We start from the raw sequence: 22,904 nt of genomic DNA, 5'->3' as shown, positions 1-22,904 counted from the left end.
AACTGCTGGTAACAAAGTGCCTAAAGATCGAATTTAAAATGGGTTCTCTGCTAAATTGTCTATTATGTGTCGACATAAGACTAGTTTTTTTCCCTGCTGTCTAGGAGCATTTTTATGCCTGAATGATTTATAAGACAAAAATAGTCAGGTACTGAACTGACAATGAGTAAAAAAGCAGTTGAAGCAAAAACTTTGAAACAAAGTTTAACAAAATCAAGGATGACTCAAGACTTTTGCAAAGTACTGAGTGTCACCTCCCCTAAATGTTAGTTCACAGATTTCTACGGTCTTTTAATGAAACCATATCTTTGTACAGCTTAAAGGTAGAAAAAAGTAGAGAAAAGAAAATATGACTTAGGGATTCAAGTAGAAATGATTTCACAAGTATTACAAAGTAAAAATGATACAAGTTAGTATGTATATATTGTTATTTAAGTATTTTTTACTTTTAAAATAACTTCCTAAATGTTCTCTTGCAGTCTGCTTTAAACCTGAACTTTTCTCCTCCTGTCTGAACTTTTTTCTGCCTCTCACCTTTCATTCCCCCCATCTTCCATCCTATAAACTGTCTTAACCTCTTTCTTTCTCTTACATCCCTCATTCATCATCACTCTCGACTTACCCTAAACTCTCCTTCTGCTCAATAATTTCCCTAAGCACTGGCCAACTCTCTGTTGACCTCTTTCTTTACCTCCATCGTTTCCATCTCTCAATTCACTGTTGTAAACCTTTCTTTATGTTTCTTCATCTCCCTCTCTTTTTATTTCCATCCCTTTCGTTTGCTGTGTCTCTGTTCTTTGTCTAAAGCTCCCTTTCATCCACAAGGCTAAGAGCTCTCCACCATTTTAAAATCACCTGCTTTTGGCAAAGGCGAGGTGCCGATAGACCGGCTGAAAGAGAAAGGCGAGCGAAAGGAGAGAGGCAAAGAGGGAGGGGGAGATCAAAAGCAGGTGGATTTTCCTGACAGAGGTGTAGATGCCAGGTATCGTGAGAGAGAGGGGAGGGGAAGAGGGGTGGGTGTCTCTTGGGAGAGGGATGTCTGGAGGTGATTATGAATCTATATGTGTGTATTTATATTTAAAGAAACCCGTGGAGGAAAGCCAGACGGGTTTAAGTGTGCTGTTTATCAACAAGGCTTCTTGTAGATGGTTCTCTTTGAGCTCTAGAGAAAATAGTTCCTCATTTAGGACAGAAGGATTCTCTAATATAACCATTACGTATAAACAAATAAAACAGTTTATTTTATTTCAGTGCTTACTAAATTGCAGTTCACACAGTTCATTTTCAGAATTTCATCCTGGCACCTTATTTGGCTGGGAATTTGCATCAGCACAAAAAAATACCACATTTAATAAAGTCAGCGTAGGAAAGTCAAAAGGTTGATTTGTATTCACGTGTGTAAATTTGAGCACAACTGTCAGAGCAGAAATAAGCACACTACTGACAAGCTCTCAAGTGTGTTTTAACCCTGTGTAAAATTGCCAGCTTCCCTTCCCCTTATCCGCATGGAAAAACGAGGGCTTTAACTCTTGAGCTCCGAGATGGAGCCCGTATATGAATCCATCAAACCCTGACGTGGATTCATTTGGATCAATTAGGGCGGCTCGTTTGTTAGGTGCACACTTTAAGCGATCATTTCCAGCTCAGACCCCCTCCTTCTGAGCGAGATCAGAGGCTGGAGCTTAATTCAATCCCACTGCCGCTTTAATTGACCAATTTAGCATTGTGCTGACAGAAGCTGTCCATTTAGAATAAAAGATGTGCAGCTAAGGAAATAACAGGCCTCTTAATACCACACAAGAGCAAAGCGGGGATTTGTCAATGTTGCCAACAAATGGAAAGAAAGCGATTAGGCTACGCTAGGTTAGCATACAGTGCTCAGACTCAAAGAGCAGAACTGGGATTTTAGTTCAGCCTTCTGCCCCAAAGGACCTGATGAGAAAGAGAGAAAGGGCTGTCAATAGAGAACAAAAGAGCCGCTGACATTAGCGATGCAAAACAAATGAACAGAGCCTAAGTTAGCCTCATTATGGTTCTTGTTAGCAGTTGTTCGCACAGTAACAGTCACGATTTTGAATGTCAAAGAGTTTTGCTTTTTGTGTGGGGTCCACCAGAGGATTAGTGTTCATCAAAATACACTCCAATACCAACTTCACACAGCAGGCAACACGGATCAAACAGCGACCAGCACAATGTATCTTTAGCAGCTCGCATCAGTCATTACATCTGTCGCTAAGCTCAAATAATAACCATTTTTATCCGACTTACATCTTTTATTCACGTCAAATCAAGCTTGTTAGTGTACCGGTACTTTGAAATAATGAGCAAAATACCAGCGGGTAACCTCTGCCTACCTTTTTTTTTTTTTTTTTTTTTTTTTAACTTTTATGACTGAGGACTTTGAAATAAAAGAAGGTGCCATTATGCGTGCCACCCTAGGCTAGTGGCACCAACCCCCTGCTGCTTACCCTTCGATTCCTTCAAGAAACCAAAGCCCCCTGTCATGAGCTACCACTGGATCCCAAGGTCTCCATTATATCCTGGGTGCACCCTTGTCAAAAAAAGCCCACCCAGTGCCATTTGAGCATGTTTGATTCTCTTTATCAAGGGCAGGCTCTATTATTTAGACCCCCCAGCATCACCTTATTGCTCCTTTCTATCCTTTGCTATGCCTGCAGCCACTCAGTGGCTTTGAGCAGCTGGAGACACGCTCCCTGTATGCCCACACTTATAATGTTAATTTAATCCATTCATATTCAGATGCTAATCAACACACGCTACCTTTGGAGCAGCAGTGTTTCTTCAAGACCAAACACAATAGACTCTGATTTCCAACTCCCATCTCTGCTTGGTCAGTTTGGAGTGCTGAATACAATCTGTTCTCCTTGTGAGGTGTGTTTGACTTTTTTTTGCACTTGGCAAAATGAGTTATTTATTGGCTACTTTTCATTTCAAACGAGAGGAGCTGAATAATTTAACACTCCTAAGGAATTGTCTATCATATCATTAGTGAATCCCTTTAAATTTTAAAAGGGGCAGAAAAGAACTAACATATGAATTATTATCCATGCACTTAGTTCTGTTAATACATGTCCGATTTAAGAAATAAATAAAAGAAAAGCTGTCAACCTGCATGAACCAATAATTGTATCATTCATCTAAATGTTTACTCATACTTTTCTGCTTTTATCCTGTTCACACATTTTTCAAACAACTTTCTGAAAAAAAAAGATGTCTTTTGTCTTTAACATTCAATACACTTTTTCTTAAATAACTGCTCCAAATCATACCATATCATTCCATGCCAAAATTACCTTAGCAAAAAAAAAAAAGGTCCTTCATATGACCTCATGCACACACTTAAATCCAAAATCATTTCACACACTCTATCTTTATTGAATAGGAGGAATTTAAAAAAAAAAAAACACATATGGAAATATTTAATTAACGAGCAATCATAGCTGTGGGTGATTCTCTCCTTCAATCTCAGCACCCCTTAAACTGAAACACTGGGAATTCTAATTAGATTAATATAACTATGCAAATTTATGGCATTTTTAAAGGCAAGGGCCACAACATAATCAGTTAAGTAAATAAGCAGAAGGGGCATGTGTTTTGGAGGATTGGGACTGGGTGCCACGGTGTGGAAGAAAAATCTTAATGCTGACAAAACAATCCTAGCATCAAGTTCTATTTTTATTTTTCAAAAAATATACAGGAATACTATCAGGCAGTAAGGAGTACAGTGTGCAACTGAAAATGGGTTTTATATATTTACAGCGTAAAAACCTACAGTATTTTGAGTCTAAATTCTTTTCTCTGTCAAAAATGACCTAGCTTTCTGAAAAAAAGAGCCTCTCATGTGGCTGTGCAGCTATTATGCCAACGACGTTACCAGTCTGATCTCATCAGACACCCCACACTGAGGCCTGGGAGCTACGGTGCATACGCTGGACAGAGTGCCAGCTCCAAATAACGTTCTTATCTCAGTATCTTGCTTTGCCATCAAAGTCAATGGAGAAAATGCAACGTGCCCTGTGTTTAACTTCATTAAACTTGTCCATTACATCACTTTGAAGAAGTATTAGATCAGCAGGAGGAGTGGATCTAATCATCGTTCATTGGGTAATATCTACAATTGGGTGTGTCACTTAAACATAAATTTCTTTATTTTAACGGGGCATCCCAACTTACACTAATTACATTTTATTTAGTTTGTATTTTGACAGCATTCACAGGGTTTACAATGGACTTGAGACGCACTCTAGAGGTCAAGCAAACGTCACAAGGTCCTCATGGGAGATAATTTAATAGTGATTTGACATTGTAAACCACTGCACACTTAACCAGCTGAGCTAATCATCTTTGTTGTGGCAAGGGATTTGTGTAGAAGAGAAGGGAAGTGGGGAGATTGGGTTAAAGGTCACAGTAACAGATTAGGTGTCTAAGACATTCAGGGCTTCAGTGAGCACTAAGTGACACAGCGGGGAAAGGCGCGGCTGTGTATTTATGTGTGTGTGTGGCCCTGTGTGTGTTTGTGGACAGTCCTCAGGAGGAGGCTCATCCTGCATCCAGGAGGCCAAAACGAAGCCCTGGTGTACACCAGGGGCCTCCGAGCCATCTGCTGCCCCAAGGCTAATACCCCAACAGACGTCTCTGTCTCCCCTGGATCAGCTGAGGATTGATAGAGGGAGGGTTTTTTTTGAGGAGGGGGGCGGTGGGATCGTGCAATTGGAGGATTATTTTACCTTAGTAGGGTGCATCAATGGTTTGTTAGAACTAAAACAAGGATGTGATTTTATAGTGGTAGATAGAACCATTTTCCAGTTTCAATGTATGTCATGGTTTTAAAAAGTAACAAACCACTAAATTTTTCAACAAATACAAAAATTCCATTTACATTACATATCAGAGACAGTGTGCGGTTTTCTCTGGTCATATGTACCACTTGTTTCTGTCAGATGTGTATGATAGCCAGAAGAGAGGGAATGACCCTAAACTTCTCTCTTACTTAAATAATACAATGTTAGTTGTTTGAAAATGTTGTCAGTAGTGAAAAACACAGTTGGTCATGGTTCATCTACCAGAGGAGCAATGAACACCCTTACTGCAGGCTTGGTACCCACCCATCGGTTTGTCAGGTTCCCTTTACAAAAAATATACAAAATAATGTATTTCACAAAAGGCGTGTTTACTTTAGAACTACAACTATATTTAGCTGGTGTTTATTTTAGATATTTGTTTAGGTCTTCCAACTTTGTGATTTTCTGTAAAAAAAAAAAAAATCTAGTTTTTAAAATGACCAATTGGCTTTCTTGTATTATAGGTGACAATAATTCTAAATTTATTCCTAATTCTTGTGATTACATTAATATATCAGCCTTGATATTCGACATATAAATGCTGATACAGATTTAAATTCATTGTCCCGAGTGCTTGAAATATCTAAGTTTTATTTTAAACAGAGAGACTGTCAACACATTAACTTGGGTTCTTTAAGTCTCCTACTTAAGCAGCAGTGGTAACAGTGTATTTCTGTTTTTAAATAAAAGCCATTAGATCAGGCAAAAATATTTTTAATATTTTCTTTTAATACTGTGATCATATGGCATTTTTGCTCAAGGTTATCTTGCCATCAAAATTACACACCGTCTCATGCCTAGCAGCAGAGGGCATTGGTTGAAATGATCTAACTCACGAAAAAGACACATTTTATTTTTACAAGATTTGAGTGTGACAACACTTGTTTTTTTAGCACGAAAACGAGCCAGACTGCAAGTGAAAGTGCTCAAAAAGGCAAAGCTATTTATTTTAATGAGAAAATGATGCGCAGGAAGTTGTAAAGGGGTATTACAGCGGACTGCTGTGTATTGAATACACTGAAGAAATACTGGTGTGTGTTGTGAAATATAATTAAAAAACAAAAAAAAACAACAAAAACAAAAAAAGACAAACAAATTGAGCTACTATCTTCTAACCCAAATATTTCACATGTATGGCACATTTGATTTTTCACTTTGACTGTAACACTAGCCTCTTGTGGAGGTCGGAAGAGGTGGAACAGATATGTGTGTGTGAGTGTATGTGTGTGTCTTGTGAAAAGTAACAAGAGACAGCTCATGTATCCTGGGGATACTGAACAAAGAGGGTATTTCTCAGAACAGCAAGAGGAAAAAAACTAAAATGAGATCAAAAATGAATAAGAAAATGACCATCAAAGAAATCTAAAAGTCTAAAATTATTCTAACTTACGACTGATGGACGCTGCAGTTGTAGAAAACAAAGTTGACGCTGGCAAACTTCTTTCCCGTCTCCTTGGACTTGAGGTAGAGCTTTACCACTCGTTTGTCACCTGCATCACAAAAAAAGCAAAACAAAAAGAGTTATTGACACTTTTCTTCGTATCTTTAAATTTTGGGGGAAGGAACCTAGATCAGCAAACAGTGAAATAATTATACCAGTAAAAAACAGGGACTAAATGTTGGAGTTCTGTGTGTTTTTAAACAACTTTATTACTGATGCTGTGCAACACTTTTTCTTTTCAACAAATTACACACACACAAACACACACATACACCAACACACACTGTAACTTAGCAACACACAACTCATGTCACACCCACAGTAGGGTGGCTTTAAAAATAGCACCACCAATCAGCGTTTGGATGCCAGAGCTGATGAGAACTCATAATTGGGCATAATTGGCTCAGCTAACGAACCGCTAACTTGTTTTTTGAAGAAACTTGGAGCACGCTATTTGACATGTTTACAGCGCTTTGAATGTAGATATCGTGTACTGCTTTTTAATTTTCTACTTCATGTGACGAAAGTGGGCATGAAACCAAAGAAGAATATCGTGCAGGCAATGCATACATTTTTAAATATGATTTTAAACCATATTAGGTTACAGCTTTAAAAAGAAGAAAAATAATATTTTAAATGCAGTAAAGCAAAACAAAAGTGACAATTGTGCACAGTGCATGATAATGTAAATTCAAACACATTTCCTACTTTCAGGAGATAAATCTGCACTGGTGTGTGGACCTTTGAGGGGAAATGGGCAGCTTTTATCGGTACTGACAAGGAATTCTGAATATAGAAACACAAATCAAATCAGCTGTAACATTATAATTCTGTTCGGGTGAATGCTTGGCTCTTGACTTTTCACGTAGCAATTCACAATTAAGTCCCTTAGAAAGAGACATCAGTCTGTGGGCATTAATATACAGCAGATGACGACGCTGATAGGCCAAACAAAGGGCAGAATACAACAAAAAGGTATGAAAAGACAGAAATGTGAGGAAAAGGTTTACAAAAATAGGATATTCAAAAAACAAATACCAAGACACAGGGTTTGTTTCCACATTTCTCAAATGTCACCGTAACCCCTCCTATAACCACACCCTTCTTGCCCCCGATGGCCTCACTACTCCATGACTTCATAGCTCATCAAAGTTTAGGTCCTGACCTTTGTTCCTGGTGATCGGAGCAATGTCTCTGGCAGAAGGCGACAGGCAAAAGATGTGTCCACCCTGGATTCGTCCCTCTGTTTCCACATAGTCCTCGAAGGAGCAGTTAACCCCCGCTGACAGATCGGGCACATTACGAGCCTGGAGGACCAGCTATGGAGAAAGAGTGAGTGAGACAATCAGTGCAAGATCAATGGAAGGACATGGTGTACATGGATTGTTATAAGATATGACATGAGGGTTAATGGGAGTTGGGAGAGATTGGGGGAGAGGCTTGGCTGTGGGTATGTGTGACAGTAAGAAGAATAAAAGACTAAGAGCTTGTGTGAATCTAATTGTGCGTCCGTCACCAGCAGCTTCTGAGAGGTTAATATGCAAGTGTTAATGTGCAGAATAAAGTGAATGAAACTAATCACTCAAACCCAGGTGGTTGTATTAAGAACACTGACAAAAAAGTCTATCAAATAAACAGACATATTTTTTTAATTTAAAAGGAAATGAAAAGCACATTCCTAATTTAATAAGGACAGACATGTTGTAAAGTTGGTCCCTATTTGATAAACGAGATCAAAACAGAGGGCAAACATTTAGAAATAAACTATTCTGGCAAATTAAAAATGTCTATTTTGCTACTAAATAAATGTGTTGTACAAATACGTCATGAAACCTATTTAAACAATTTGAAAATACACTAATCTTAAGTGTGACTTTTTTGGGAAATTTCTTTTATTTTCTTGATTTGAGGGACTTATTTTTTTTTTACTGGCACATCAATGAGAGTCATATATTTAATTTGAAAACATAATATGCTGTCTTAATGACTGATTGTGTGTCCAGGTCTTTTTATGATTGTAACAGCAGCTTCTTGAGGTCTCAGCTGGTGATGAAGAAACTTGAGCAGTCATAAAAATAATAGGACAATTGACTTATGCTGACTTTTGTGCAAACCAAATGTTATTAAGCCGTAGGCTTCAATTAGCAAATTTTATTAGTGTTGGAAACGACAGTGTTCAATTAGCAATTTTTTGCTAAGCCAAGGGTACTAACTAGAAAATGATGATAACAAAGACAGAAGGCTGGTACATTTTTTGTGTCCAACCTGTTTTCAAAAAACAAACAAAAAAAACATCTGTGGGTTGTATTTCTGTCAGTTTAATCAACAGCAGCTCCTGTTCACATGTCTGCAGACCAGTATGACCAACAGTTAGAACAAAGTGCTTCACTTGAAGCCGATATTTGCATTTTCCTAAAATGTTGCCTTAAGTCACATTAGTTTAGATGTTATCGCTTCCAAATCCCCTCGTTGTTTTTTTTTTTCTTTTTGTCCAAAAGCTAAAACAGTGAAACCCCAATATTATTAAAGGTATGGATGGTATAAGAATGCTTACCTGGACTTCAGACATGGTGACAGATATATTTCTTGGCTGAACAGTCAGCTCCACGCACTGCCTTTGGTCAGACGCAAACCTCTGAGGCTCTCCTGCTCGTTCACAACGGTCCTTACGAGAACATCTGGGGAGCAGAAGTGGAACAAGAAGAAATTGAGGGCAGTAGGAAATAAAGGAAGAACATCGAGAATGATAAAGAAGCAATGCAGACAATAGAACAGAGGAGAAACCAGATTTTAGAGTTGAAGAGATGGAAGAGAAAAAGGAAACCGTTAAGCTAATAAGATTAAGATGATAAACATGCACAGCCATCAGCGTCACACAGAAATGAGAGCAAGAATAAAAGACAAATCGGCTAATAGCTTCTTCCAGCCATTACTGTAGGACTTTACATCACTACCTTATTGGCCTTGACATCTGTGTAAGAACTGCTTAGCAACATGAACATCCAGTCCACCCCTCATTTTTACACTTTACAGGCCCCTCTGAATCAAACTCCTCTGGAGATATACAGGCAATCTTCAAGATATCTCTGCACCGATAAAATGATGCAATTCACAACAGCCGCCTCCACTCCCACCCACCCTATTACAAACCAAATGATCGGACTGAAAAATCAGCATACGGCCCGGTTTTGTGGCAGTTTTACTATTAGCTATTCATAATGCATTTGCTTCACCTTCGCGCTAACAACAACTGGTCCCAGCGGTGTGAGGAAAGTGCTGATGCGGCGCTCTGCGAGGCCTTAACAACATGGCAGAGGCAGAAAAAAATGCTAACTGCCGTCTCCGTACGGCAGCTCCCCCGTTACCTCATTTAGTTAGCCTTCACTCACGCTCAGATAGAAAAAAGATGTCGCCAAACACTCCCCTGAGAAAAAAAAGGCAGTAACAGGAAAGTATAATAGTATGTAAACATTTTCTCATTATGAAGCTTTTTTTCCTTTTTCTGCTCATGTAGTGTGTGACTTTGTAAGTGTGAATGAAGTCTGCTCCTTTGTATAAAACACCTGTCCATGTGTGTGTTTTGTCTATTTTCCTTTCCATTCTACTGCTAATTGAAACTACCACGATTCTTAATAAAAATTTGGCTGAAAGTCACAGAGGGCTAAAACAAAGGATTATAAAGATTTACCTGCTATCATGTTGCAGTATATCAGTGTATATTGCAAAGAGCCTAGGACAAATTTGCCAATATTTGGAAGAAAATGAGCAAATTGCAATAAACATATAGTTCAGATCTTTTAACGTGGGATTTTATGAAACACAGTGAAGTGGTTATGAACAATTAATATCTTACTTGTAGATAATTTTGACTGAATTAATAATAAACAGCCACTCCAAAGATAACAAAAAACAAACTGGAATGCTGCTGTGTTAAAACAACTCAACTCTCAAAAGTGTCAAAACCGTTCATAAAAATTTAATTTTTTTAAAACTTAACACCACAGTCAGTTTTGCATTGCAAGGTTCTTCTGGCAGAATAATATGAAATTCCTACTGGGAGTGCCTCAGGCTGAAACAAAGGTGGTACAGCCAGATGCCGCTGTTTGAACTTGCACATAACCACAGAATTCTATGTAAATAACCAGATAATGCAAAACTGACAGCAGTGTACAGGTTTATAAAATAACCTCCATATGAACTATTCTGAAATTTTTGAGATTTAAGATGGCAGCAATCCACACTGGTATTGGCTCCGCTCGGACTAGCCATTAGTTCGTCAGTCAGGTCATGGTTAAACTATATTTCTCCAAACTGAGGGTGTTCAAAAAGATATCTACAACAAGTAAGTAATTAGATGTTCATAACCTTTCCACAAAACCTCATTATGTTTTATAAGACACAAGGTTACTACATGCCAAAACGGAGGGTTATCATTAGTTTAAGTCCATAAGAACTGTATATGTAAATTTAAGGATGTGTGTTTCCTGAAATGGAGAAACTGGGGTCGTGTGTGTGCCTTGAGGGAAGGCAGGTTGGTAATATGTGCTGCAAGTTTAATTAATGCATAGGGAGATGGTATTATGCCAAACGCTCAAGGCTTCCTAGACATGTTTTACCATCCTGTTAGCATTTAGTAACATGTAACTAGTCTCACTCTCCTGGGAGAGCATACAAGATTATACAAAGTCACAATTATATACGAAGAGTTTAATTAAGTAAACATAGTGTGACTATAAAAGTCAACCTTACACAGTAACATTAAGGTAAAGGGAACTTAACTCAAAACCTAACAGAAACACTTGAAGTGAAAAAAGAACTGCTGTGATAAACTGCATTCACACACAAAAATAAATACCAGCAAGAAAAACAATGGTGTCGCTGAGGTTGCGAAGCTGTGATGCTATTTGTGTTCTAACAGATTGAGCCAGCTGACATATTTACAAGGTTGTATTCTCTTAAAGGCACTTTTAAAAAGTTGTAACAGTGTGTGGAAAAACATTTTGTCATTTTTGTTCAGTTCATTTGAACTTGAGGAAATGAAAGTATTGAATATCAAAAATGACTGGTCTTTGTGATATAAAAAGCCTCCTTCACCTATTGGTGATTGGTGAATTTATGATTTTTGCATTTGTTTTTCTGCAACAGAGGCTCAAGACAAACACTGTGGAATGTACCAAAGTATAAGCCTCACCAGGAATCACTCTAACTGTATATTTTCCATCAATGTGTGATCTATTTATTTATTTAGTTAGTTATTTACATAACAAAATCTGAAAGATGTTTGGTATTCCGGCAGATTACAACATATGGATGGTGTAGCATGGTAATTCATAATTTGATAAACCATGTAAATAACCATCTGTAGACCACCTGTTGTAGACTCCCAAGTCCAGGTGGAGGAAAGTCTGTATTCATAACCCACTATTGTTCAGGCCTGTCATTTTTGGAGTCCACATCTCAGAGGTAATAAAACCTATTAAATGACTATCACCTTCAAAGCATGTGCTAATGAAGCATCGGTGCTAACACTGACACCATACTGCACTCATCATCGTGATCCAGGTGCCAACAAAGCTTTGAAGAGCTGCAAACTTCACATCTCTAATCAATACCACACTCGTGATTCAGAGGTAGTTCATACGCAGAACTGTAATATTGCTTAAGGAGAAACAAAATTAAACACCATAAAAAGAAGTCATCAGTCCAAGTCAAAGAAACGTGACATTCATCTATGCAGCAGTTCCATTTAAAATGGTTAAAAAGCCAGCACTCACTTAGTAAAATAAGAATTAAAGATCACCTTAAGCAGGTTGCTAAATTTGTTAAAGATATAGTTTTCTAATAAATCAAACAAATGTTAATGTTTAAGTTGTACTTGTGGATTTATACATGTTCATGATTGACTGTGTAAACAACCATGGTGTCAGTATAGAAAATAAAAACCTGCTCTGTGTGATGATGACATAATAATGACAGCACAGTCAATGTGTGTTTGTTCTTGTATAATATTATTTCATTGCAACATTTTTATGCTATTAAATAAGACACGTATCTTAAAAATGTAAATTAAAATGACAGGCAGTAATAAAACTTGAGAACTTTTACGACCCTATCAGTCTGAGGCAGGGCTATAAAAAGTATGCTGACTGTGCATGAAACAGCACCTATTGGATGTAACTTGATACCTAATGAGAGACTGAACAAAGTAATTAGCTGCAATCAACAAATTTATTATTTAAAGAGTACTAAAAGGACACACAAATCAAGTAATGTTTTTATTTTTATTATTTCTCAGCATCCATAAAAAATAATAAGTGAAAGTTACTTCTCTTGCTGGACTAAAGATGCTAATTTCTCCCAAATGTAACTGTGTATAGCTCAAACATATTTTCATGGTTCCATTGGATCTGTGCATGTAGATGCAGGGTAATGACTTGGCTTCCACTCTGGAAAAATTTGCTAAAAACTCCTTTCAGAAATATTTGTAAAAAAAAAAAAAGGAATGAGGTGTAGCTGGGAGGAGTGTTATTCTGTGCTTGAGTGTGTGTGTAGCACTTACACATTGTGGAGAACACACCAACCACAGTGGGGGTCTCTGGAGCCCAAACACTCCCCACAAGTGGTGTACTGCTCGCAGCTCTCAACTGGAACTCTCACCACCTACAGAGAAAGAGAAATCAGAGACGGAGAGTGAAGAGGAACAATCAGTGTCCTTGTAATCAAACCAAACATAAACAGTTCATTCAAACTGAATTTGACAGATCATCAGACTCTTTTGGTTTAAATTTTGTAATCTGCATACAGAGTATGTTTGAGTCCTTGAGCGTGTATCTGAGAAAGAAAATGTGAGAGTTAAGTGTGTGCATCTCTGTGTGCATGTGTGTGTGTGTTCCGGTGAGCAACCCCAGGCTCACTGGTGTGTGACAGCCTTCAGTCAAGCATGTTACATTTGAAGCCTTGCAATGCATGCTGGGACACCAGACAGGTGGTTGTGGCAACAGTGGTTGATTGACAGATGACCTCAAAAACCAACAGGAGGCAGAGGAGAAGAAGGACAGACCTCAATCTGTGTTTAGGTGTGTGTATGTGAGAGGAAATCCATGGGTCTAAACAGAAAGTGTGCAACAAGGCCTCGTTGCATCAGTGTGACATGGCTGTGTGTGTGTGTGTGTGTGTGTCTGTGTATGTATCGCCACAGACACGCTGGATGCTAGATGATAGGCTACAGATGTTACCTACGAAACAAGATCAAGTGTGGAAGTTTAGTCCCCCACTTCAGTTAAAGGTGTTGACAGATGGTTCACAACAAAGCCCCAGTGCGCCTTAAAGTGTGTGTGAGTGTGTGTTCCAAGATATTCACAAGAGATCGAGTGCGTTTAGAGGTGTGACAGGCAGATTGCTAGCATATGTTCACAAAGCTAGAGTGCAACAAAAATAGGCACGTGATTGAATGGGCACATGTGCTGCATGTGTCAGCGCCACATTTAACTTTTCTTTACCCAGGAGCCCCAAACTGATGAGCAGCTTGATCTGCATTTTCATCATGTGAGTGTGTGAGAGTAAGAGTATGCATCTACTGGAGTTGTTTTTAGATGGCAGAAATCCACTTTGGTCTCAACTCTGCTCAGACTAGCCATTAGATCCATAATCTGATCAGAATTAAACCCACATTCTTCAAATGAAGAATGTTCAAGGAACTATTTAAAACAGCAGAGATATTGTTTATAACATTTCCACAGGACCCCACTTCAAATTATCTGAGCTATTCCTTTAAGGGCAATTTTTAAAAGACAAAGGAGAGAGTCAGCCAGCTGATCACTGGGTAACAACAAGCATGACTCTTAGTAATACTTTTACACCACAATGAGAGTCTTGTAAAGATGAGCTCTTAAGTGATCTCTCTTTTATGAGGCAGGGGTAGAAGGGAAGCAGAGCGATGTATGGGAATGATAAGAGAAAAACAAATGGAGGTAAAGAAGCAGAGATCTGTTGTGAGCTGCAAGATGGAAACCAGGTGGTCAAAGGAATGCAGATGTAAGATATTAAACTGAGTGGGATTCCTCTGTGAACACTGAGTGCAACCCATATCTGAGGTCAACCTGACATGATGAAACTAGTCTTTGCTCTCAGAGTCTCTCAGGCTTTTCAGAAGCTCATGAAGCGAGCTGGCAAAAAGAAAACTAGACACTGCCACCGTACTTTTTTTTCCTTTTATATATATGCCTTAAGTACTGTAGATACTGTGCGCCCTTAAGTGTGCACAGTATCTACTAATTTCCTTTACAATCTATGGTCTTTCTGCTTACCCACAATCATCATCCTTCCCTGAACATCTCATTCATTTATTTTATAGGCAGAAACAAGCAGTAACTCCTTTGGTCTAAAGTCAATATGGAACTCTGTACAGTAGCTTTCTAGCTGGCTTCAAGCCCAGAGCGAAAGACAGATGAAATGATGCAAATGAGCAATGAAATGGGGCTGGAGGGGAAGAGAAGGGGGGGAGGTCATCTACTGGAAGTGCAGGCTGGATGGATGAATCGAGGAGAAGTGTAATTGAAGACACACGCAGGGTGAATTGGCAAGGACATTTTACTGAGTAGATGAGATATGGTAGCAGACGCCTGCTATGTGTTACTGTCAAACTGAACATGAGTCGAGTTCTTGTCTAAAACGAACGATGAAAGAAGGATGGAATTAGGTGCTGGAGTGTGATTATACAAGGAGGACAGTGGAGGAAAGGAGCATGCCTGAATGAACAGATGATGGATATAAGGCTGAGAGCGAGAGGACATCCCTCAGGATGTCTCTCATATACTTTATGGTTTAACAAAGAAAGAGAAAGAAAATAAAAGGATGGAAGGAGAATGTATATTCCTAATTGTATCATCATTATATCATCCCATTTCAGCTCTTTTCACCATAAATCATTCTGACCGTGATTAAGGACAATGGTCCACATGAATCATGCTAAAATTGTAAGTCCTTGGTGAGCTGGCATAATCTTATCACTGTCCTTGTAATGATAGCATTGGCCACAATTGTTCCAGAGCTCATAATGGTGAAGACTTTGTGCTCTATTTTAGTGGTAGTGGCACAAAGCTGTTAATGTGGCGGGGGGACCTATCATCGTTGCTTTTCCCAGTGGGGATATAAAATACTGGGAGCTGGGAAAGAACTAACAGAAAACGAGATCTAAAAATGTGTGGTTGTGTGTGTGTGTGTGTTGGGAATACTGCCTAACCACAAACACACACGCTTCCTCACCCTTTCCCACTTCCTGTCCTTCTCGATGGCTCTTTTAATGAAAGCCAATTCCAGACAGTGCGCCACATTACTCCTTTAAATGACCTTATAAACCAAGCCTGCCACCTCCTCTCTCTCCTTCGCCGTGTTCTTATTTACAATAGCATCCGCTGCTGTAACTCAGTTCCCCTTCTTTGCTCCTTCTTCTGGTGTCAAACTCTGACCATATCGTGATGCCAGGACATCTTCTTTCTGTAATAAACCTTCCACCTTTCTTCTCCAATCTGTTTTTACAGAGCGCTATCACCTGTCTCTAAACATCCAGCTAACAGGCTTTGCAACGGTCACAACCCCCCTCAAAACCCAGAGGAACCGTAAAGCTTTCAGCGCAGCTTTTCATTGGTTGTAAAATCTGAAGACATAAAAGGATCGGCGTTGTTGGAGGTTTCTTTATTTAACATTCAAATACTGAGGCAGTACTTGAGTAGAAGATGAGGAGGAGGGGATGGTAGCAAATATGTCTACAGATCTGCTATGAAGGACTGGATCATAAATAACACCCTGCCTCCCTGCTGAAGTCTTTCAATAAAACGTGACCTCAAATGGCTGTAATGCTGCAGTTCAGTGCAAAAAGAAGTTATATGAATTTTATTTAAAATGAATGTCGGAGACCATACCAACAGTCTGTTTATCAAGTCACATACACACACACACACACATACATAAACATATATATACACACACACTCACACGCAGAGATGTTTTTTGTGTATTGAGATCCAATAATGCAAATTATCAAAGGAAAAGGAAATTGATGTGCATCTCAGTACGTTGAATAAAACTATCGAATGATTTTGATCATGAGTTGAAAATTATTTAACTTATATTCAATTTAAGAAACTATTAAAGACAAAATAATGAGATTTAGTAAACCTATTGAAAAAAATTATATTTAGTTTTGGCAATAATGTTGGTTTTTTTTTAGTGGATTTTGTATCATGGGTTTGATTTGTGGAAAAACGTTTCATAAATTTTTTGTCTTAGAATTAAGAAAGGGATTACACAAAGCTTTTTTATATCCACTTTACAGTAAAACTAGCTCTGAAGAGGAATAACAAATAGTTTATTATACAATTCTTAAACTGTTAACCCGTAAGCATAAATTTGCAGTTACATAACATAAAACAACTATAGTACCATATAATGACTCTGTATGAAAGTCTAATTACTCTGAAAAGTGTTTCATAATAATTTATAAAATGTTTACAATGTAATTATAACATAATTAAAGGCATTTGTAAATCCTTTATAACAGGGTACCACTGTTTCTTCTATCTGTTCTTCTTTCCCACTCATGAATTGTGTGTAACTTTGTTTGAGCTTTGCCAGAGTTTAATGTTTGGGATTGACCATCAATATTTGCAAATCAGGATGAATCAAATATATTAAATCAAATCTATCTGCAAATACATTTAGAAAAGGTGCTTGTCAATGCATGGCTCTTTTATTGTTTGTTTGTTTAAACAGTGTTTAAGACGAAAATAAATCTGACAAATGAGCTCAATTTAAATCAAACATTTGAAGATTGTACTGTTTTGTAAACCAGACAACAGCTTGGGGCAATAAAGGGGGAACACAGGAAAACAGTGTGACTGTCATCTGCCATTCCTCCGTGATCTCCTCTCTGAGAAGTGGTATTAACCACATCTGGATCACTTCAATAACCACCACTTAGTTTGCAACTCTAGATTCAAGCCAAGTGGACAGTGAAAAGAAGGTTTGTGCAAGAAAGAGAGAAATCAATACCTTTTTACCAAGCCACTAAATGCTTCAGGATGACAGAGAAACTGACACAATGACAAACACAATTGGACTTTGTTTGCTGGGGTGAAACTCCAGCTGCAAAACATGTTGCGACTGCTGTTTCTTAGCAGCAACTATACTCAATGTTGGCATTTCTTCCTGTGGCATCAGTGGATCAAGTCAACAACAATTCATTAGAAATGAAAATTCCACCTTCCCCAAGCTAACCCTTAGGTGTAGTGTCAAAACAAGGTTCTGCATACAGTATCCCTGTTAGTGAGACACTACTGCCAGTGCTCGACTACCTGCTGAGAGAAAGTGTGGGTGTGATCAGCGTTTATGTGCAAGTGGGGGGTCGTATCAAAGCCTGGGTTAGCATGTGTGCATTGACTGGATTGTAAAAGGCTTAAGAGATCAATGGCTGGCTAGGCTTGGTTTGATATGATGACTGAATTGAGATAAGATGGGAAGCAAATAAGACAAAAAAGAAGGGAGGGATGGCGATGCACAGCTACAGAAATAGAGCCCATTTAAAGGCTGTGTAGTGGGACAAACAAAGTGACAAAACTGCATCATGTCACTGTCTGTTCTATTATAAAAACTCCTGCTGTCACTTCCATTTGCTGAATGATGTCCAAATACTATAATCCAAAGATGGTACTGACAGGTGTCTCCTGCAGACCCGTTTTATTAAATTAGGTTTTTATGTCTCACAGTGGAAGAAAATGGTCCCCACACTGATAGTTGTGATATCTTGTTTTCTCTCTAACAACCCTCTCCCATCAGTACTTGCACCTAGTAGCCTACCTGCCATCCTCGCTATCTTTATGTCTCTCAGATTGTGTTTGGTGTGCAGTTTCTCACACCTGATCAGTTCTGCTTTGTCTTTTCTACAGTAATTCATCTTATTTATATTCTTGCTCAATTTTTCAACTGCCCCTATTGTTCTCCCTCTCCCTCTCTCTCTCTCTCTCCCTCTCTCTTCTGAAATACTGCTTTAATTTTATTCGACTAAAACTATGAGAAAGAGGCAGATCAAGCAACTTATTTGTCATGTGTTTGTGGAAACTGCAAGTTCAAAGACAATAAAGATGACAACTCTTGATGAAAATTTTCAAAGACACTATCAAAGCAACATACTCTATAAAGAATGCATAAACACAAAGTTTACGTGCAGAGAAATGCAGAAAAGAACTAAAATAACTGCTTGTGTGGGCAAGCATCTTTAAACGAACAGAGAAGCTTCTTTAAATGAAAAACCTTTTGAAAGTGTAGAACATATTTTAAAAAACAAAGCCACAAATATAAACTCAAACATCTCCTAGTCTTTTATAAACTTTACCATCAAGATAAAGGTTTCTGCAGAAAAAGATTTTAGTAGAAAAGAAAATACAACAATGTAGTCTTAAAATAACAGCAACACTAAATTGACAATGAAAAGTGGCTACACAAAAAAAGTTATAAAAAAAGAGAGAAAAAACTTTGAAAAATAAAGAATCTCATTCCTCTTCATCACGATCCTCACCACATGGACATTCCCATTACCCCCTCCAAAATAAGCTAATCTTGAGCTATAGGTCAATATACCCTCAGTCTGTGTGCAGGCTTTTGTTCACAAAACTCAGTCCCTCAGAAGTGAAATAAGAGAGGAACACTGAGACAGAGACAGAATGATAGAGACTGAAAAACTACAGAAAACAAAAAAAGTGGAACAAAAGGACTGTACAAAGAAAGAGAAAAAAATGAGAAAAAGGTAAATGTGGCCAGCTAAGGTAGACAGGCCTTGGGGTCTTCTAATTAAGTGAGGATGGGAGAGGCCGTCTGCCTGGTAAATGACTCTGTCACTTTAGTAAATGGACTTGGTGAGGAGTGAGGAGCTACACAGCTGGCATTTCCATTAGCACTGCCACCACCACAAACACAAGCCGAGAAAACTAAAGGAGAAGAAGGGGAAAAGGAAGGAGAGGACAAATTCTGCTTTTCTTAATTTACTCAACTGTTACTCAAAACTACACGCTAGAGACAGGCGGAGTCAAGATGCGGTCAATGTGAAGAAAAATGTTGCAATGTTAAGACATAACTACGATTTATGTGTGAAACTGATACTTAAAACGTATTAAAATGGTAGGAAAATAAAAGGTGAAAATGAGTGAATGAGAATAAACTGAACACTTCAAGAACTGGTCAAACTCTATAGAAACTGTTTCAGGTTTTAGGGAGATCTTTGTTTAAAAACTGTGATGTTGATAAAGACAACACTGTCCAACTGTAAAAAGCTTGAAGCTTTAGCCTCAGCCCTTTGGCTGTCTCTGACCGACCAGCATGAGGTTTATGAAAAACCAGAAATCAAACATAAAAAGTGCTCAATCTGCACACAAATCCAAATGCTCTGCTGCTGGAACAGGCCTTTTGCGTTGGTTTTATTTTGAAGGCCACCAGAGAGGGGTTTTTTTTAGTAGCTGTGTTAGCACCAGCACACATGTGCTGGCATAATGAGCTTCTGCACTGTGAAACTGAGATTTGACTAACCCACAGAAATGTCAGCAAAACCAAACAAAAAAACCCAGATTGACACAGAACAGATATAAACCACTAGGTAATTACTTTCTGAAATAAATGACAAAGCAGTGTGCTTAGTTTGTTTGAGAACAGGTTGCTTTTTTTGGCATAATCAGACTAACATGTAAGAAATATAGCGCAAACACACACACATCAGAAACGATCCAAACTGTAAAAGTCTGCAATGGCCTTTTCAACAAGATTTGCATATCCAGGAATGGAGAAGTCAACACTAGCTTCATGATTTCTTGCAAAAAAAAAAAAGACAATGTCCTATTCCACTTTTCCACTCTGCCTTTCCTCCATTTATTACCTCATAACTGGATGCCACGCACAAAGAGCATAATTAAAAATTAAGGTTCCAAAAATTTGATTCTAATTCAAATCAATTCACTGCATTGTCATGAATGAGCAACACACCATTGTTCTACCCAGTGTGGCATTTGGTTAAGCAAAACACTCAATACTGTATGTGCCATTTGGAGCAGCTCCTAAGGCCATGCCAGCTTTGATTGGCCTCATTCCATGACCATCAGTCAGAGCCACATCCTTCCACCCCAATCACCGTCAAGCAACAGGAGGACCGGCTGTATGGCCGATTGATAGGGACCGTGAAGAAAAAGTGGGGGGAAGGGGGGGAGAAACCATTAACCTCCATATCCATCTCACCCCCTTTTCTAACTGTATCAGCCTGCTCTATCACACCATCCTCTGGGAAAAGACAGCGGAGTAAAACAGAAAGATGAGAGAAAGACAGAGCTATCTAGTAGCAGCGAGACTTCCATTAAGGCCGATAGCATCTAGCACAAGACAACTGCACACTTTTTCTGATAAGACGCATAAACACACAAGCAAACACACATTAGAAAATGTGAAAAACCACGAGAGGATGAAACAAAAAGGATGATGAGAGAAAAGACAGGAAACACAATAAAGGGAAAAGGAGGAAGGGATAAGTGAGGCTTTAACCCCCTCTGGGTAATGATGGAGACTTGGTGAATCTCCCTCTTGTGTCTCTAAAGGAATTATTTTTGCTCAGTCAGTTTTTCTTTTTCCATCATGTCAGGAACAAAAAGGCCAAAAGTAAAAATGTGTATGGTTGTTTTTTGATCTAATGATTTTGATAAAGTGATTGGGAATCAGCTTACAGCAAAGCTCAAGATTGTATCATTTTAATTTCTGGAGGGGTAGATAGCAGAAAAAGCAAACTAAAATTTTAAATTATGCAGTCACATAGCAATATAAAAATATAGCAAATACTGCACCATAATGCTTCACTATCGAAATCTGTCACTGTTTTTTTCCATCTTGACTTACCATTTTGTCACACTTTTTTATAGTTTGTCAAATATCAAACCTCAGCCTTTAGCCAATTTAAGCAAATAGAAATAGTGAACAATTTGTCCTGAAAAAACACTGGGAAATGTTTTATAAATATTATGTTAATATTATGTGTTTTATTATGTTAAGCCCCACGGGGAAAAAATGGTCCTCTTAAAATTTTGCTAACTGAAATTTCTAATCCCAGTAAATACCAATGCATATTTATAATGGACCAGCATAATTTTTGTCTGAATTATGTACCGGCTGTGTTTGAGCTGAGAATGCTGGTATTATAAACAGAATAGTGGGATTAAATTCAAGCCCTTTCAGTGGTAACCACATGATGCTAAAAACACTTTTTGTAATGGAAAAGCAACAACTTGTGTGTGAATGCAGGCACCTACATACATGTCGGTGTGCAACAGTGCATGACGAGCCATATTGGTAATCATACACTGTAAGAGCTTGATGCTGTGCTGACAAAGGTGCTGTAATGGTTTGAACTCTTGTAATTGAGTGCCATAGACCTACACGGCTATACCCCAACCGATACGAGCCCCCCTTCATCCTAGTCACAGTACTCTGGTCTTTGCTTCGCTGCACCAGGTCTGTTAACATTTACATAACAATGACCATCTCCTTGCTAAAAGGTCTGCGTGTCCAGGTGTGGGCATATGAGCCCTCACAAAAACTTTGCAGTCTGTCAAACCAGACGAGGAGTGCTCATAAATCTAAATAAAGAGATTGGATTGGCTGAGGAAAAAAAAATAAAACACTTAAGAAAAGTTTCATTCTTTATCTCGCTCATCTACTAAGAGTAGCTTGTGTTTAAATACAACATTAACTTCAGGATTTTTTCACTCATCCACAGTTTGATAAATTGTGAAAAAAATCATCTCCAGTCTTCTTAGAACCGGCTGATTAGCTGTATCTAGTTGACTGAAATGCCAGTCTAGACTGATGCAACCAGCTGCTTATTATGAATGTTGATGTCAGTCAGTGCTAATGTGTTTGCTAACGAGATTGGCCATGAACCAGTAATATGTGAATGTAAACAGATCGACACACACACAAACACACAGAGGACTGATGTCTGATGAAATCCTGTGGGTAAGATCTTAATTGATGAGGCCATGTTCAGACACCCAACCACACAAAGAAGGCTATTGTTTGCTATTGTAGTGACTCAAACCAACAGCTTGTAAATGGTACAAGAACTGTGTGTGTGTTTTGGATGGTGAGGCTGAGACTACAAACTCCTTTAGGGAGATGAGAATACTGCTGAAATGTAGAGAGGAAAAATACCTCTTTCACATAATTGTAAAAACAGACAATAGTGTTAACTAGCACACACACGCATGCATATATGCATTTGTATGAAACAGTCTGAATCTTATGTGTGTCAAAATGTGCATTCCTATAAATGTGTGCAGTAGGGTTAGGTTTTATAACAGTTATCTGATATACCCGGATATCCAAAAATAGCACCAATATTGATTTGAATACAGTCTTTAAAAAATTAATTATAAGATCCAGAGGATGAACAAAGTTTAAACCATTATGTTTGTGTTTGCAGAAACCCCAAAAAGTTAACATTGTGCAGTCTGTTACGATAAAAAAAACGGTGCAGTGGAGATAAACACACAGTAGAAGAACGAGCAGAAGCAGTGCTG

The 22,904-nt window shown here is 38.4% G+C and overlaps 1 protein-coding gene across 4 annotated transcripts in view; it reads right to left on the bottom strand.

Annotated features, from left to right (window-relative positions):
• Positions 1-22,904, bottom strand: part of LOC108239867 (plexin-A1) — a 182,883-nt gene that overhangs the window by 72,311 nt on the left and 87,668 nt on the right. For all 4 annotated transcript variants that reach the window (XM_017422867.3, XM_017422869.3, XM_017422868.3 and 1 more), the window contains exons 5-8: positions 12,863-12,963; positions 8,858-8,981; positions 7,469-7,622; positions 6,253-6,352 (exon numbers count right to left, since the gene is read on the bottom strand). In XM_017422867.3, coding sequence (XP_017278356.1) covers positions 6,253-6,352; positions 7,469-7,622; positions 8,858-8,981; positions 12,863-12,963 — 479 coding nt within the window. The remainder of the gene's footprint in view (positions 1-6,252; positions 6,353-7,468; positions 7,623-8,857; positions 8,982-12,862; positions 12,964-22,904) is intronic.

The sequence above is a fragment of the Kryptolebias marmoratus genome, linkage group LG4 (genome assembly GCF_001649575.2).
Source record: "Kryptolebias marmoratus isolate JLee-2015 linkage group LG4, ASM164957v2, whole genome shotgun sequence".
NCBI classification, from domain to species: Eukaryota; Metazoa; Chordata; class Actinopteri; order Cyprinodontiformes; family Rivulidae; genus Kryptolebias; species Kryptolebias marmoratus.
The sequence above is the reverse complement of the archived record's forward strand: the minus strand, read 5'-3'. Positions and strand labels throughout refer to the sequence as shown.